The sequence below is a fragment of the Mucor velutinosus genome, assembly GCF_035048745.1.
Source record: "Mucor velutinosus strain NIH1002 chromosome Unknown tig00000041, whole genome shotgun sequence".
Classification (NCBI taxonomy): Eukaryota; Fungi; Mucoromycota; class Mucoromycetes; order Mucorales; family Mucoraceae; genus Mucor; species Mucor velutinosus.
This window is the reverse complement of record NW_027041905.1, coordinates 4,323,217-4,340,987: the sequence shown is the minus strand read 5'-3', so window position 1 is coordinate 4,340,987 and position 17,771 is coordinate 4,323,217. Positions and strand designations below refer to the sequence as shown.

Sequence of the window (17,771 nt, the reverse complement as noted above, 5' to 3'; positions counted from 1 at the left end):
CAATCGATTAGCTTGAAATATTTTTTTATTTGGTTTTATTGCGAGTTTTCCCTTATATTGATGTCTTTTGCAATGATAATCTCTCAGAAAAAAAATCGTTGTAGATCTCATAAAGGTCCTGTGTTTACACAAGGCCAGCTCTGTGTCGCCATCTCAAGAGCAGCATCCGCCAATGGTATCACAGTTCTGCCTCCAGAAAATGCAACTCGGAGGGAGGATGGAGTGAACCAGAAGCCTTATAATAGCTTGATCATGGAAGTAACACCCAAAAATTGGATAGCCTACGGCGAGAATATTCAAGGCAACTTTGATCAAAATACAGATGTCGTGGAACAAGAAGATGATGGCGAAGAGTTGAAATCAAGCAGCAGCGCAACAATGACTCCTTTCATTGACAACAATGCCTCATCTCCCATCCTTGACCGTACTATGGGCGATGCAATGCCAATTACACCTTGGACCAATGGAACTAGCAACATCACTGACTTGTTTCAACAATACCGTCGACATATTGATACCATTGATCCCCCCTTCCTTTTGAAACATCGTTGAAAGAATTGCTGGCTGTTGCCGACATCCTCTTTCTTGCGCCTATGGATCACAGCCCCACCATGATGAAGATATTTGGCCAACGTACCTTAAACGATGTGTGCAATCAAGTGCTGGGCGAATTGATGTGGCCAAGGTTGGCAGCGTATTCACCACGAAACAATCAGTCAACTTGGACATTTTCCGACTAGGTATCACTTGCAAGCGCGCCACCGAACGGTATGATCTACCGGCTTGTTTAGCCTTTATGATAAATGGATACTCCATCTCCTTTTTTTATTGTATCCAAACGCCACGATTGTCTTTACGCCATGATGGAAATTGCCTTGCTGGACTTTGCTTCTTCATTATCTGATTTGCACGCTTTTGTTTCTCGCAAAAATCTGGATCTCCTTGCTGCGGTAAGCCATTGTTTCTGGCCGATCTGTGCAAAGGATCTACCAAATGCTGCCACCGTTACCACCGTTTGAGAAGGACTTGTTGACCTTGTCCCAATATCACATTATATGTCACTTATGGCCAAATCAAGCAAAGGAACCCTTGGTAAATTGTCTCGATATTGATTTTTATTCTCTTCGTATCCTCTCTGGCATTGCTGAAAACCCCTATTATATCTTATATTCCTATATTCTCTATTCTCCGTCTCTGTTTATGACTCCCACTTGCTGTATATCTTAAATTTAAATAAAAAAAAAAATCCATGCAAATAACATAAACATATAGTGTCTTCCAAAGCGTTTGGTAGGATTAAAGAAAAGTAGCATAAGATTGGATTCCACCATCAACAAGTGAGTATTAAGAAGTTGTTGGTGACGATCCAGTTTCATGGTTTAGCAATGTTCATGAATGAGTTATTGACATTTTTCTTAGCTTTAGTGAAGTCGTTAATGGCTTTACATGGGCTCTTTGTTTCAATATTTATCCCAACACTGGTAAGAATGCGAGACGAACCCTTTGAAATGACTTTGCTTCACACTGTTGCAGGCTTCTGTAATCCTCCTGGACAAAGTGTCTTTCTGTAAAAACCTATGGCGCTTAACCTTAACCTTTACCACTGCCCAGAATTGTTCAATTGCGTTAAGCTCAAGGAAATACGTAAGAAGATACACACATTTATATCCTCGATACTCAATATACTTTTTTACGTTTTCATTAGTATAAATGAGAGCATTATTCATAACTATATAGTAACCTTTCATATGCGGATGTCTAACCATTTCATCGAGAGCCATTTTCAAGAAACTAATTTTGTGGTCCGTTACAGTACCTGAGCTTATGTATCCATCAGCTTTTCTCTTTAGTAGCAGGCCTTGCTGACTGCAAGATACACTTGCGACCTGCAATTAACAAAAAACATTTTTATTTTTACCCTCTTTCCTCTGCTCAATGCTGTCAGCGTTTTTTTTTTTTTTTTTTTTTTTTTTTTTTTGAACGACGACCCGGAGCCTCAGAGATTTAGTCAACGGCTGCAATCAAGACAACAAAACGAACGTACTAGATCATTGAAAAGACTACGTCGTAATTGAAACCTAGATAACATATTGTTTGAAATACTAAAGAACATGGAAGTAATGGTTATTTTTTTTCCAAAGTTGATATTACTGATAACACTTGGTTTAACAAAACTGACCATCTCTTTGAGAGAAATGTTGATTGATTCAAATTCCCTACTTACTGCTACAGACATGTTATGCAGCCCATGGAGTGTCAATGTCCAGACTGACGTTACTAAATATAGAATGAAGAAAAATAGCAAGACCGGCGATAATGCTATGTCATTTTCCATCTACCTTCCATACGCTTCAAAAGTATCAATTACTGTTTTGCCTTCATCATGATGAAAAGTGCAATTGAGTTTGCCAGCTGGCCTCACCAGCTGCCAAACCTAATTTAATCCCAGACTCTTAGTCTGTCCAAGATTGGCCAAAGTTTGATGATTTTCGACTCGATTGAACTATTTTAGCAGATTCGACTGTATAAAATATGATGATCATCGTTTGCTTCTTTAAGCTTTCCTGGAGTGCTTTTTAAGGCGCATCCAATGGTACCAAGTAATATAAATGTTTTGAATAAACTTATTGAGCAATTTGTGAAGATATCAAAAGAGGTTTCTGGCCAAAAAGTCGAATTTTACATATCAAAGTCGCACAAAGATAATTTCAGGTATTGCCTTAGATCGATAGAAACATTTTGACTCAATATATGCCTTAGTAAAAGTGTTCATTTTCAAGGTGAAAAACGCAATCGTTTGATTTTCGAAGAAAACCATGAGGTACCCCTCATGCTTTTTGGTCGATTTTTGACCATGTTTTTTGGATCCTCAAAAAGTTGAGCAAAGGTGTCAGCAAGTTACTGCCAGATGAGAGCAATTGTTTGGTGCCAATTTGAAGGTTTAAAGCAGCTCCTAACGCGGGAAAACGCGACCGAAGCACGTCCAATTTTGGCTGTAGTCTGCATACTCTTGCGTAGTAAGAGGCGATGCTAGTATGCTGCTTACACAAATATGAGTTGTTTCCTTTTATACAGACGTAGAACACTCAAGAAGGGTCAAACACTCTCTTACAGGGGAGTCTATAAAGAACTCTCATGGAATGTTGAACATTTAAGTGGTGAAATTACATTAAATGCTGGTAGCATTCAAATTGCAGTTGCTAACGTTATTCCATGGCTTTTGTATGTATATGTTATTTAAAGGCCTTGTAAGAGAGCACTGGATATTTTTCTCTTATCATCCAAAAAGCATTAAACACTTGCTACATATAAAATCTGCTTTCTTTATTTTCAGGCTACATATATGTGTAAACGTTTCTATGTAGGCAGAATCATCTAGACTGAATATTGGAGAGTCATGCGGCGCTATTACTAGCATAAGGGCGGTTTGATAGTTCCTTGTGCGACATCATAAATCGAGAAGCATTTTATTGGCCTTGTAGCAACCACAGGGTAAGGATGATAATTAATTAATGTGGCTATCAAACAAGATCAGAGCTATATATACGAACGTATATTTCAAATGAGGCTTGTTTCTATGCCGAACCACTTCTTGTTGACATCTGTCCAGGCAGTCAATTGCCATAGCAACCCTGTTTTAGTGCATTGTCATACCAGATTCACTAAAAAGGAAGGTTATCTGGTGCTGTTGGTTAAACGTTTTCATCTTTCTCACTTCACTTCTTTTTCGTTGTTTCTTTTCTTCATGCCGTTAGTGATGATGATGCCAATCAAACTTACAAGAGGTACAGCATCAATTTATTGGATTGAAATTCATTGTTTGGAGGGCTAACCTCCGCCTCCTTCATTTTATAACTATCCATGTCTGTGTGCTGTATGTGCGCTTATGTTTTTATCGCATATCAGGAGTGCAAAGGAGACTAGACATACATCTCACAATGAGCTTCATTAATATACCGTCTGATTTTGTGTATACAAATCTGCGTCTTTTTAAACTGACGTTTTTCCACATTGTGAAGAAGACAAAATCAAAGCAATTTCGGACGCTATAAACCAAGATCTCCACAAAGATTGACCCCTTATAGATCGAGGACAACACAAAACTGTTTGGTAAAGGCCAACATGTCTAGTAATCAGCAATTAGGCGGAGTTCTGCGCTGTTGTCTCATAAACCAGGTAGATGATTTTAGCATGTCAGTTCGTCCTGATTGTATAGAGCACCTGCAAATTGCCATTAAAGCGTTTTCATACCTCCAACAGAAGCTTTTTGCGAATAATGCTGTTAAGATAATACACTACGAAAACACCATTATGCAGATGAAGGTAAATAGAAAGGAGGTTCATTTAGACAAAGGGAGAGGGAAAACATCAAGGTAACATAATTTTAGTTTTGTGCAACTCTCTATTTCTTTTTCTCTTTATTTGAGGAACCATCGCCTATTTGATACTTGTTCTTCTTTTCCTTTCTCTCTCTCCCACCCTTATCAATACAGCGCTTTTCTTTACCATCAGCTGATTTCTCTAACTGACACATCTCATTGCATTCTAAATTTACAAGATCACACATCCATATAGCAACACCACAGGAATTCTTGAGTTATGGCTGATCGAAAGAATGGCATGGTTCAAGCGTATGGCTATCCCAGCAACGCAGGGACTAGTCAGATAGTGTCAAGGGCTGTTGCTGCTGCTGCTGCCAATAGTCATCATTCAAGCCGAGGTAAATCAGGTCGCAATTCCAAACGATACTCGGTATCTGCATTCTACTCGATGGCAGCTGAGCAAGACAATGAAGTAGAAGATGAATTAGCACAAGGTATATTCGCAATAAATTGATATGGTAGATCATCTATTCTTAGTGAAATCAAAATTAGCTCAACGAAGTTTACGTGATTTGAAATCAAAGATCTCTGGTCAGTCGAAAAAGAATTTTGTGTTGGAGAGAGATGTGCGTTATCTGGATTCTCGAATTGCTCTGTTGATTCAAAATCGAATTGCATTGGACGAGGTAAATAGGATTCAATGTAGTGATGAAGTGTTTCTGTACTGACACTAATCGCAGCAAAATGAAATGGCTTCTCACCTGGAAGAACATGGTGTCGAGAATAGCGATTCTTTTCCCGATGATCGTCGAATGCAGTTATACGGCAACTTCTTTTTCATTCTCCAGAGCGAACCTAGACATATTGCAACACTGTGCCGACTTGTCAGTCTTTCAGAAATTGATACACTGCTGCAAACTGTCATGTTCACACTGTATGGTAATCAATACGAAAGTCGTGAAGAGCATTTGCTGTTGACCATGTTTCAGGTAAGTAACATACCTGTATTCCAGATTACCACACGTATTGATGAACTCCTGCTAGAATGTGCTGGCTGCTCAGTTTGAAACATCCACAGAATTTGGCTCATTGCTGCGTGCCAACACACCCGTCTCTCGAATGATGACAACCTACACCAGAAGAGGACCCGGTCAAGCCTATCTGAAATCAATTTTATCCGACAAGATCAGGGATTTAGTCGAGGATCAAGAACTGAATCTGGAAATTAATCCTCTCAAAGTATACGAGCAGATGGTGGCACAGATTGAAAGCGAAAAGGGCTTTTTACCAGCAGATCTACCTCGCAGTGTCACGCCAGAAGTAGCAGCAGAGAACGAAAATGTGCAAAAGATTATCCAGCCTCGCCTAGAGAAGCTCATTGAGATTGCCGAGAGTTTTTTGACCACCATCATCTCCTCCACTGCGTCTGTTCCATACGGTATTCGCTGGATCTGTAAACAAATCCGTTCGCTAACAAAACGAAAGAGTCCTGATGCATCAGAGTATTCCGTTTGCTCTATGATTGGTGGTTTTTTCTTTTTGCGGTTCATCAATCCTGCAATTGTTACCCCCAGAGCGTACATGCTGCTGGAAACTGCACCTGGCAATGCGCCTAGAAGAACACTGACTTTGGCAAGTACTTTGTTAGGAGAGAACAGATGAAGGAGAGGTGTTAATACTCTGGATAGATTGCCAAGATGCTGCAAAATTTGGCCAACAGACCTTCTTATGCCAAGGAAAGCTACATGTTGCCTACAAACCCATTTGTCGAAAAGAACAAGCAACGCATCAACAAATTCTTGAATGAGCTTTGTGAAGTCAGTGATTTCTATGAAACTTTGGAGATGGATCAGTACATGGCGCTTAGCAAGAAAGATATCGACATTAATATTACCCTCAACGAAATATACAGCACTCATACCCTCGTTCAACGCCATTTGGATATCATAGCGCCCAAAGAAAAGGATCACCTTCGCATCTTGGTCAATGATCTTGCTCCTGCTCCTGCACAAGTATCTCGAAAGGAAAACAAGACTATTGACTTACCCCTCTTCAGTCGCTGGGAGATCCCTATCCAAGGTAAGCCTAAGATAAAAAGCGCCCTAAATTGATGTCTCACAGTGGCGCCAATAGATCTCACTACGGCCCTCATGTCTGAGAACAACATTACGCAAAATGACATTCTGTATATGGAGACGAAAGCTATCTATGTTCAACTGATTCGTTCGCTTCCACATTTAGCGTCAGGTCCACTTGATCTAGACTACATAGCAGAGACAGCCGCCACGACAAAGGATGCGCAACTAGTGAGAAAAGGGATCAAAGTAAAGGACATGTTGAGAGAATTGGAAGACGCAGGCGTCATAGATCATAGAGACCATTACAAATTGCTGGTAGAGGAGATCACACAAGAACTAGCACATCTCGGTAACCTCAAGGAGAAAGTAAGACAAGAATCCGACTCATTGGAAGGTGTATACAAGACGATTCTGGACCACAACAACTACCTCAAAAGCCAACTGGAAAGCTACAAGGCGTATCTGCAGAATGTCAGAATACAAAGTGGTGGCGAGAAGACGACAAAGAATTCTGTAGGTATTGGAGTAGAGATCGAAGGAGGCAAGCCTAGAAAAGCACCCAAAGGGCCACCAAAAGGACCTTTCAAGTTTTCGCACAATCATTTGGAGAAGGATGGTGTTATCACAGAGAGCACAGTGCCCGAAAACAGACGGCCCAATATTTTCTTTTCCATTACATCACCTTTGCCTGGTACATTTATCATTGCAATGCACTTTAAGGGTCGTGATAAGCCTATTCTGGAGATGGATCTGAAGCTGGATGATTTACTTGAAAAGGTATGTGTGTTGCAGGGTTCGTCTATAAAGCAATGTGCTCATTATCGCCACAGCAACAAGATAATGTTGAGCTACTGGATCTTGAATATGTTCGACTGAATGTGACCAAAACACTCGGCCTCTTGAACAAAACATTCGTAACCAGACACAAATAAGGCTTCTTTTATATACTATACACTATTCTTATTCCCACTTCTAATTCATATTTTACTATTATTTTACTACCATCTTTACACTGTTGCCATTAAATCATTTATTCTCCTCTTGTCCCAAAGTAACGTTGCGTGCCTGATTCAACTCATGCAAAACCAACATTTCTGTGACTGGAGATATTGCGGTTCTATTGAAATGAAAGGTTTTTCTCATTTCAGATAATCAAGAACCACACCTTTTTACTATAATATACAAACAATGGCCAGCAGACCTGATCGTCGCACTGACAATACCCAACTGAGAGCATTTTCAGCCTCTCAAAACATCTTGAATAGAGCTGATGGTTCGTCCAAATTCGAATTTGGTAAGCAGGATCATAGACGACATGAAGATTGTTATTGACATGTCAGTACAACAAGGCTCCACATCAGTTATTTGCTCAGTATCAGGCCCTATGGATGTTCAGATTCGTGATGAAAAATTAGACGAAGCTACAGTAGAAGTTGTCGTTCGACCTGCAAAGGGAGTAGCTACCACCAGAGAGAAATTGTTGGAGAGCATCTTACGTACTGCATTTGAACCTGTTATTCTCGGCGGTATGCTTCCTCGTACACTAGTACAAATTGTCATTCAAATCACAAAAGACGATGGTGCTATTCTGGCTGCCTCTGTCAATGCCATTACATTGGCCTTGCTAGATGCTGGTATACCCATGAAGCACATGGCTGCTGCTATCACAGCTATGGTCGATCGCAAGACAAATGATTTGGTGTTGGATCCTACCGCCGTTGAATTGGAGAATGCCAAGTCAGTCCACACATTTGCTTTTGATAATGTCAATACAAAGCCAATGGTGTTATTGTCTGATTCAGAGGGCTTATTCAGTGAAGACGAGGTAAGTTTTAGGAAACAATATCATAGTAACAATAAGGGGTTTTTTATTTACAGATTCTTTTATAGTATTTTTCATGTCATGATCTATGTTTTGAAGCAGTGGAAAAGGTGCAAGGATTTTTAAGAGTGGCAGTGGAATCGAAAAAGGAAAAGGAATTGCAACAAACTGTTGGTCATTAGCTATCACCATATATAAATAATAAATTGGTTGTGTACATACAGTATATACGAGGGCGACATCTATCGTAAATCTACGTCTTGACATGTAAAGCAGCCTGTGCAGACACATTCACCGGTTCGGTATTTGTGTTTTCTTATGCAATTTCCTCTGTAACCAGCAATATCCATATTCCAAGAAGATCCTGGACATCGAGACATTTCAGATCCAACATCTTGAATACATTGGCAGGTGGAATCAGCAGAAGTCAAGTTTAATGTAACAGAGATCACCAGAGCGAGTATTGCGTATTGCCTAAAGAGCATCGTGAAGTTGAAAATTAGAATGAAGAAAGGATTGCAGAGGAGTAATTGTTCTGTCGCATTTTATACCTTGGAAATCATTCTTCAGTGAAGTCGCGGTCATTGTCAGTACCCTCACAGCATCTTGAACAAAGATACCTTGAAATTGAATCATCAATTAAGCTCTGATAGCCGCTTAAATGGGGGGAAATTATTTGTAATCATTCGGTATAGCAGAAACACAACATGTTGCTAATTTTAAATACTTGTTGTAACATAAACGACAATATCAGATCGGCAAGCGACTCGGTAAAGTACATATATCTTTGTCTTATCAGAGCAAAGCTCAAGTAAATTGTTCTCTTCGTAATGACATCAGTGATCTACAGTTTATATGGAAATTGCAAGCCGTCTACTACAACTAATTTCTATAGTAGCATACACCACTACTTGGATCACCAAGAGTTACAGTATATAAATAAAGATATTGAAATCAAAATTGCCAGCCCAGAGGAGTTTTACACAAGAATATTGTACATTTTTAAACCTCTGGATCAAGGTTTACAATGCGCGTCTATGATAAATTCCGTTTTATCGTATATACTGCACTTCACCTTATAAGCTTCTTATGTTACATAGCTGAATCACATAAACATTTGCTATAGCATGAGAAGCAATTTCAGGCACATTGAACCCTCTCGGAACAAATCATGAATTAAAATTTATCATGTACGCTGACAGCCTTGGCATTCCCTGATAGTATGTTATATGCAGTTCATGTACCACAGAGAATTTGGGTTCCTGCCAGCATTCAGTATATTCCAAATCTTTTGACTGGTTCATTGAATCTATATATAGAGGCTTCGTTTTATGGTGAGGAGTATGCCATCGTATCAAGATATATGAGGCATACGAAGTATAAATACATTTGATTGCTATTTTCAGGTCCCAAGACATTGGTGTTCCTGATACTTGATCAGAATAGTTTAGTAACTTGCAATTTTCATCACAGATTTATGGATGTTTCCATTGATCTGGCAGTTTCCGCTTCCTCTAGTACATTAAATATGGTTAATTGGCATAAGAAACAGTGTGTAATATATAAAAATGTCTTCAACGTCATTCAATCATTAGCGTTAAACAACTGCAGTATGTTAATTCAGAGCTTTGTATGACAGATTGTATCGTTTTTCTTATAGAACATCTCCTTTTCCTTACATAGCATCCCTTTGTTTTATCTTTTCTTCGTAAAGACATGGTTAACGGCATCCCAGTACGTTTTTTCTTTCGTCTTGGGTGGAATCTAGCGCCAACAGCTTTATTTCTCTCTCTGCGATTATGAGTGTGCTTGTGGTGTGAGTGATGATTACCGAGCCGACGGCAATGGTTGAGGTTGTATCTGTGGTTAGCTTAGATGCTTCGTAAATCATATATTTACAAGCTCTGGGAAATACTACTGCAAATCAAGCAGACTTCTTACAACCATATTTTCAAAGCGGTCCAACACGACTCATTATGTTTTATTTTGCAACCAGGCATATTAAAAAAAAAAACGTTCACTCAGCCTTTTCTCTGCCTTGTTTACTTTCACTTTTTTTTTGTTACATTCTCTAGATTTTGAAATTCGAACTGTAAAAGTAGCAGGTTTCTACAGCCAAATCTTGCGAGAGAAACGGTGGTACAATTGGGTTTTAGAGAGAATGGGTTGCCGCTGAGGAATTGGAGATTTTTGAAATTTGCAAATTTAGAGTCGATGCTATCAATAAGAGTCATTGGATTACTATACAAATGATGATTATATGTGTAGTAAAGGTTGTAGAGAGTACTTTATTCGATTAATACGAGTTAGAATTGGGCTTGTTGTGGATAATGTGGATGAGTAATGAGAAAGAAGAGTCAAGATGGACAATTTTCAAAGAGCCGTCGTAGTACCGCAGAATTTCAATGAGTGAACGTGAGGTTTAAGCTTAGTTGCTTCTGTTTCTCTTTCAATTCTCTATACGATGGTATGATTTGTATAGATTTATTCTTGAGTTTTGAAATTCCTCTGCTTGTAGCTCATAAAATATATGATTTTAAGCGAGTTCATAAACGGAAGATACACCTGGTACCTAAAATTTTAACATTATAATGGATACAACGTAAAGCTATCGAGTTGTTTTTGTTTTGTGCAATTTCAATGAGTATTTGTTGAGATATGGCCAAAAAAGGGTATCGTGCAAAATCATCAATTTCGGTTCACAATCTGCCTGCGATGGCAAGGGAAAAATCTGGCGACGATTTTTTGGTCAGGACAGTATTGTCAATATTTCATGATAGAATCATGCTAGAGCTTCAAGTAATAGCTCATTCGATAGGAAATTTTTTGGTCTAAAATGTTTAGTAATGCTTAACAAAATGTTTTGATGATGGATACTGATTAATCTTTAGAAAAGAGTAGTCAAGAAATTGCAAAAGCAATCGTACCAAATATCAGGTAAGCAATGTACAACAGAGACTTGAAACAAACACCATTGTATTCTCCTTTATATTCTCTACAAGTTTCATATAAGTTTGAAGAGGTGTTTACTATCAAGAAACGCGTAATGTTAAGGCCGATAGATTTTGGAATCCCATGTATCCTCATTCAGAATATTAGAAATTGAAGTTCCGTTGACCTTCCGCATGTGTACACCACACAAGTGTGCATTTGACCAAGCATTTTAAAAATCGGAGCGTACGAAAAGGGCCATCTTAACTTGCTGGTTTCAAGTTATCAATAGATACTTGACATGTTGAAGAATTTTTTTGTCAAGAATAGACAGTTATAGCTTGCTTTGTTCAATTACAGTAAGATTTGTCATTTAAGGCATGCATATTCCCCCGCTTAGAAATAGCATCTTCAATGTCGATTAACTCATGAAGTAAGCTTTTCCAATATAATATCCCCGCTTAGAAGTTGCTCCAATATCATCACTCTACAGCATATTTAAGTTTTATGAGATTCTAATTTCTTTACCCATGAGGACCTGGATGTACAAAATGTTTTTTGTTTTTCAAGTTTCCAACTTTTGGACGATCGAACATCGATTTTTGAAAAAGTGATGCTAGAGCTTTGAAATTAGCATGTTACTATAGCGATTTTTTGTGTAGAAGACGATGGTGCAATTGGATTTTAGATAGGAAGTGTAGGTGATGAGGAAACGAAGATTTTTGAAATTTGCAAATTTACAATAGATATGTTGCATGCAAGCATGCATCTTAGGGTACATTCACTTTCTCCAAGCCACTTCTACAGTGTAGCAACATAGATGATGTTCATCGTATCATATCACATCTATGTTTACAAGTCCAGTCAATTGTGTGTGTGGAATTTGAGGCTTTATAGACTAAAATTCACGGAAAAAAAGAATATAAAAAAGTAAAGTCAACTTGATAAAGGTATGTTTTATTATCAAACTGACAGGTGTTGTAAAGTAAACTGAAGTATCTCTACTGGCCAGGTAGATGATCCTTCTTATATACTATAACAATGGATAAAGTTCTATTAATTAGATTAACAAATAAGTCAACTCAGATCAACTAATGTCTAATCATGCTAAAAGACAACTCCAGCAAGCTAATCATGATTTAGCTCTGTCTGGATGAATAATTAGACTCTCATCCGAAGTACCCTGATCTATCCTTTCTATAAGGATAATTAATATCGATCTAGTAGCATGTATCCGATAGGTACAGTCTTCTTAGTCTACAGTGCGCGAAAAAAACGTTCCAGTGTTTTGCCAAATTGCACTTATAGCCAGCTTTCTCTGCAAATATCAAAGCTACTGGGGTTTGCTTAGTTTCATAAATAGCCTAAGTAGTTGGCTATCAGATGATATATTATGCACTTTATTCACGTAGTTAGAAAAAGAATGGTAGCCTCATGAAAAGTGAAAAGTCGAATTTATTAAATCTTATAAAAAAGCTCAATATTTAGTTGGACCACCTTTACTCTTGATAACCGCTTTGATTCGGCGTGGCATGCTGCCTATGTATTTAAGGCAGTCTTCTTTTGTGAATTTATAACATTCCTGTTCAATTCTGTCTTCTAACTCAGAAATGCTGGTGGCCCTAGTAGGGTACTTGTTCAAACGACGTTTTAGTTGATGCCAGACATGTTCAATGGGGTTTAGGTCAGGGCTTTGGGGGGAGGCCAATCAAGAACATTTTGAACAGAGAATCCGTGATACGTGAACCATTTTTCAATGGGACCAGAAGTATGTGGTCTTGCGTTATCTTGCTGGAATCTAAACGTTTTCTTGTCCAGCCCATAGTACTCGATAGTGTCTAGCAAAGATGAGTCCAGAATTTCAGCATAACCTTCTGAGTTAACAGTTCCTTCGGTAATAGTGGAACCATAGCTGGGTTCCTCCGCTGTTATCATGCCCCAGAAAACAACGCCACCACCATCTCCCTGAACTTGAGCCTCAGTTTGATGAGGCATCAACTCAGTGGGCCTGTCAGTCCAGTAGAAAGATTCGCCGTCAGATCCCCAAATGTTGACCCTGGTTTCATCGGAAAATCCCCATTTACGCCAATCGTCCGCAGTCAAATGTCGATGTCTCTTGGCCCACACAAGACGTTTTTTCCGGTTCTCCGCAGACACGAAATTGGTCTTTACCTTTCGTTTAGCCTTGAACCCTTTGCGCTTGAGTATATACTGTATATTCCTCAAAGTCATCTGAACTCCCATATGAGCAAGGTAGCACTGCACACTCTTGGGGCCGTCTAAATTACCATTGCGGAGATTCCTCTCAATGTAGTTCATATTTTGCGTAGTAATTTTGCTGCGTCTTCCGGGTTTGGCATGTTTTGAATGACCAAGAAACTTCTTCCTATAGCGAGAAAGTACACTGACGGACAAATTTGGGAAGATTTTTTGAATGGCACGGAGGGAGCAACCTTGGTTGAAAAGAGCTTTGACAGATCCTTGAACCTCCTGAGGAATGGGACGTGTCATGTTAAAAAAAATGATGAAGTAAAGATGGTAAAATATAATGAGGGAAAAGACCAAAATCTCAGGCTTCTTTATACTTTTCTAAGCATTCCTCGGATAACTAACATTTTAAACATAACTGATATAAAAAATTACGGCTCTCAGATTATTTTCGTGGAATGTATACAAACAATAAGGTCATCAAGCGATATTTCCAATTTTACAAAATCGAAATTTTTTAATTTATGTCAGTTGCACTTGCTTAATATCTACTGTATCAATTATTTTAGTAGCTCATTTTGTGGTTAAAAACTCAAGCTTTCGTAGTCTCACTTTAGTTTTAAAACTGGAAAAAATTGACAGCGCTGTAAGTGTAAAACTACGAATTGGCAAAACACTGGAACGTTTTTTTCGCGCACTGTATATTAATAGTACATATCTGAGTGTATATCGCTAAGCATACATCTTTAGCATGTATCTGGATATATGGCATGTCTATAGCATGTCTCATATATAGTACAAGCCTGTAGTACATAAAGTATCTGTAGCTAGTATCACGGATATAAGCATGTGTCTTATAGCGTGGATCATAAAGTGCATATCTGAAGCAACAAGCTCATATTGCATTAATCTTGGTGCCTATCCAGATATGGTAAACATCCGTAGTCAATGTCGGAATACAAGTATAAGTCTATAGTGCCATCCATGTCCGTGGTGCCATCTATAGCCTATATCTTATATAGTATGAATCTTATAGTACTAGCGTAGTATCTGAAGTCCATATCTTTTTATAGTATACATCGATATCATGCATCTAATCCAGTGTACATACAGTTTATATCTAAATCTGGTAACTGGATGAACTGTCGGAATGCAGATCATAGTGGATGTATTCCACAGAGTGTGCAAGAGTGCCTCAGGAAGTACAATAGATTCAATCTCCCTGTTGTCAAGATATCGAGATCCACCTACACTACATGAAACATATCGACTTAGGTGGTCTCTCAACAAGCTATACCAGCAATCCATAAGACTCCAGTGGCCTGCTATTTATATACCATCTCAACATAGTAGTCATTTACCAGGTATCTATCATATTTAAGCTAGTTATATGCCCTGTAATAAAGAAGCCCTTTGTTTTCGTTTTAGATGCAGTTGACAACTGATTATTATCATCGACTATTATTGAATTGTCAGAAAAAAATTATTTATAAAAAAGAGTATGAAATCAATCAGGTAAAGAATATCATTTATTACATTGAAAATAAGAGGGTTTACATACTATTCAAATTGAGGGATTTGATGTGAGGATAAGGTATTAGATGGGTTGATTTGGGTGATAGGATAATAGATCCAATCTATTATCCTGAACATGCAATGATATGGACTGTAACTGAATCCTGTTTCATGTCAAAGTTTATGATCTGATGTGATCGGTGCTTGAACTGCTTGTTTCTACGCATTTGGAGATCCGGTTTAGAAATGATACATCAATTATTACGAATTCATCACTACGCCTTATGTTTAGGTCAAATTCTGTCCAAATGTAGTCATTTTTCAACTTGAATAACTCATGCTACAAAGCGTTTTGGACGCTTGGAATAGCACCAAACGAATTCCCTTGATTGCGCTTTACTTATTGATGCTTTATCACAATTTTTTTGGGTCATTGCAAATTCCTGAAAATCATCGTTTTTCATGAGTATTAGCAAGGGAAAATTCTTGAATATCAAACGATCGCGGTTTTCACCCCAGAAATGAAGGCCTTTCCTATGATACATATCAGATCAAATTGATCGTAAAGATGGAATGCAACGATGGAAGCTCTTTCTATGAGACTTGTATATGCGAAATCTTGACATATTTACAGAAAACCTGTTTTCATACTTTTGCAAATTGCTCATTATTATTGGTCTGAAAGCGGAGTGTAATGAACATCATTTGATGCAGCTTCTTTAGTGCTGTAAAGCTATATTAGAAAGCTGGATGTGATAACGACAGTTTTCATAGTCAAATTTAGCAAAAATGTTTAAAAGATGTCAGATCATGTCAAATTTGAACACGAAAATACCCACTGCACAATTTCAAATTAAAATTCAGCAATTACGGCTGCCACTGCAGAAAACCGAGACTAAATCTACTGGCCGTGACGTCGGATAGGGCGCCCTCTTATTTTTCCATACCCTCGTTTTTTTTCCCTTTTTTGCAAAGCGCGTTTAGTATCAAACCATGGTGGTCTTGGAAACTGTTTGATTGATAATAACACTCTATCTTTTGATAACACTGTCGCGCACTGTTAGAAGTATTTTATACTGCTTCTTTAGAGTGGAATATATTAGGTACCATTCAATAACAAGCACTGGAAGGCGTAAAATTAACATTAATTGAATTTGTTTATTAGGTTTTGATGATTCTTTTTGTCTGTTTGACGTGGGTGTTACTGCCATTACTTCTCTGCCATCCTTACTGTCTGCTTCCTTGGTGTGTCATGTCTGTTGGTTGCTTCTTTAGCCGTTGTACGGTCTCTAATGCCGTTCGTTCTTTAGTTATTATTCTATGATGCTGGTATTGCTGCTGCTGCTAATCTGGTCTTTCCTGGTCTACTGTATTTGGTGCATGCTCGTTCTCTGGTCCATATCCGGTAATTGCGTAATATCTGGTCTATCTGTGGTGGTGATAAGTGGTAAGTAACCTCTTTGGTCTTTGTCTTCTCTCTTCTAATGCCGTTCGTTCTTTAGTTTTTCTATGGTGCTGGTATTACTGCTGCTGCTAGTCTGGTCTCTCCTGGTCTACTGTATTTGGTGCATGCTCGTTTTCTGGTCTGTCTCCGGTGATTGCCTTTACTCTTCTGGTCTATCTGTGGCTGTGGTAAGTGGTAAGTATCTTCTTTCTTCTGGTCGCAATGATATAAAACTTCTTTGAATGTTTATATTATTACTTCCTTTCTCGTGATAATGCATTCATCATGTTTGCCTTGTTGCGCTTTTTTCTTCTTTTTTTTTCTTTCTTTTGTTGGTAGTGTTTCCTCTGTAGCTTTACATGAAACAACAATAGTTATTACGTTGTATTGCAAACTTACAATACCACTGTTGCTTTTGCAGTTGTGCGTATTTGTGCCATGTTGCTTTACATCTGACTATTACTACCATGCACGTTGCTCATGTATGCATTTTTATTGCAAGAACAACGAATTATTTTGACCATCTTTGATGTTGTATTTGTGATATGCTTTTCTTTGACCCACTTTGTGTGGGTATCCTTTTTTTTTGCCAGCATACTACTCTACTCCTATAGTAATATGTTCTTTTCTTCTTTCTTTTATTATTATGTTTCTTTTGAAGCATACCTTTTTTACGTTGTGTGGATGTGCCTATCCCTGAAGCTCAACAAGACATTATCCGAGGCTAGGAGGTAGATAGGCCGCCTCCACTTGGTTATCGCTACTTACTTTAGTGATGATTGAGAGTCTCAATGCCAGAATTTAAAAGCTAGGTGGTGTAAGTAAGGCATGCTCTAGCACCTGGGGGAAATTTGATGATAGCATCTGCTATACTGCTGTATAACGGAGCTTAAAATTTTGCCTCACATCAAAACAGGGGGAAACCCTCGCAAATTTTTTTTAGGTCAGCGGAGTTTTTACGCAATATGATTGGCTGAGAGGTTCAGAGACCGAAGGATTCTAGCTAGTTGATCTCTTATTGAGCTGTCATCTATAATGAGTTTATATTTGTAATAAAAGGGTAGCGAAATACATACAATATAAATTCTTCTTTATATAAATATAAGGTAATAAGATGCAATTATTTGATCCAGCATTTCGTATGCGGTTTCATTTGACGGATATTTTCTGGATGTACTATGCGCGATGGCTATATAAGTAGTACCAGCAGCAGTACTTGTTGTGATAGAAAAAATACCTTATCAAAGTGATTTCAACCTTCTAGAGATTGGAGGCATTATCCAAATCAAGCTTTTAAATATTGATACTAGAGCTTTAAAAGTATCAAGTTACTGTAGCAAAATTTTGCGAGAAAACTTTTTCTTCATGAATTTAATCTTGCTTTCCTGTGTTTGCTCTATAAAATGAGACGTAGTAAACTCAGTATCTGCAATGCGTCCTTGCAAGGATTG

The 17,771-nt window shown here is 38.2% G+C and overlaps 4 protein-coding genes across 4 annotated transcripts; 3 read left to right on the top strand and 1 right to left on the bottom strand.

The window, feature by feature from the left end:
* Positions 1-72: 72 nt before the first annotated feature.
* Positions 73-552, top strand: RPO21 (DNA-directed RNA polymerase II core subunit rpo21; the record flags this gene model as incomplete). Its single annotated transcript, XM_064821010.1, has 1 exon — positions 73-552. One exon carries the CDS (start codon positions 73-75, stop codon positions 550-552), a length of 480 nt encoding a protein of 159 aa, XP_064684930.1.
* A 4,047-nt stretch (positions 553-4,599) lies between these two features.
* ATC70_001615 (uncharacterized protein) lies at positions 4,600-7,332 on the top strand (the record flags this gene model as incomplete). Its single annotated transcript, XM_064821009.1, has 7 exons — positions 4,600-4,816; positions 4,875-5,008; positions 5,063-5,311; positions 5,367-5,954; positions 6,011-6,401; positions 6,456-7,177; positions 7,231-7,332. The coding sequence occupies 7 exons, from the start codon at positions 4,600-4,602 to the stop codon at positions 7,330-7,332; spliced, it is 2,403 nt and encodes an 800-aa protein (XP_064684929.1).
* A 256-nt stretch (positions 7,333-7,588) lies between these two features.
* Positions 7,589-8,404, top strand: ATC70_001614 (uncharacterized protein; the record flags this gene model as incomplete). The annotated part of the gene is made up of 3 exons (XM_064821008.1): positions 7,589-7,694; positions 7,750-8,225; positions 8,291-8,404. The coding sequence occupies 3 exons, from the start codon at positions 7,589-7,591 to the stop codon at positions 8,402-8,404; spliced, it is 696 nt and encodes a 231-aa protein (XP_064684928.1).
* Positions 8,405-12,833: 4,429 nt separating this feature from the next.
* ATC70_001613 (uncharacterized protein) lies at positions 12,834-13,664 on the bottom strand (the record flags this gene model as incomplete). Its single annotated transcript, XM_064821007.1, has 1 exon — positions 12,834-13,664. The coding sequence occupies one exon, from the start codon at positions 13,662-13,664 to the stop codon at positions 12,834-12,836; it is 831 nt and encodes a 276-aa protein (XP_064684927.1).
* Positions 13,665-17,771: the final 4,107 nt, after the last annotated feature.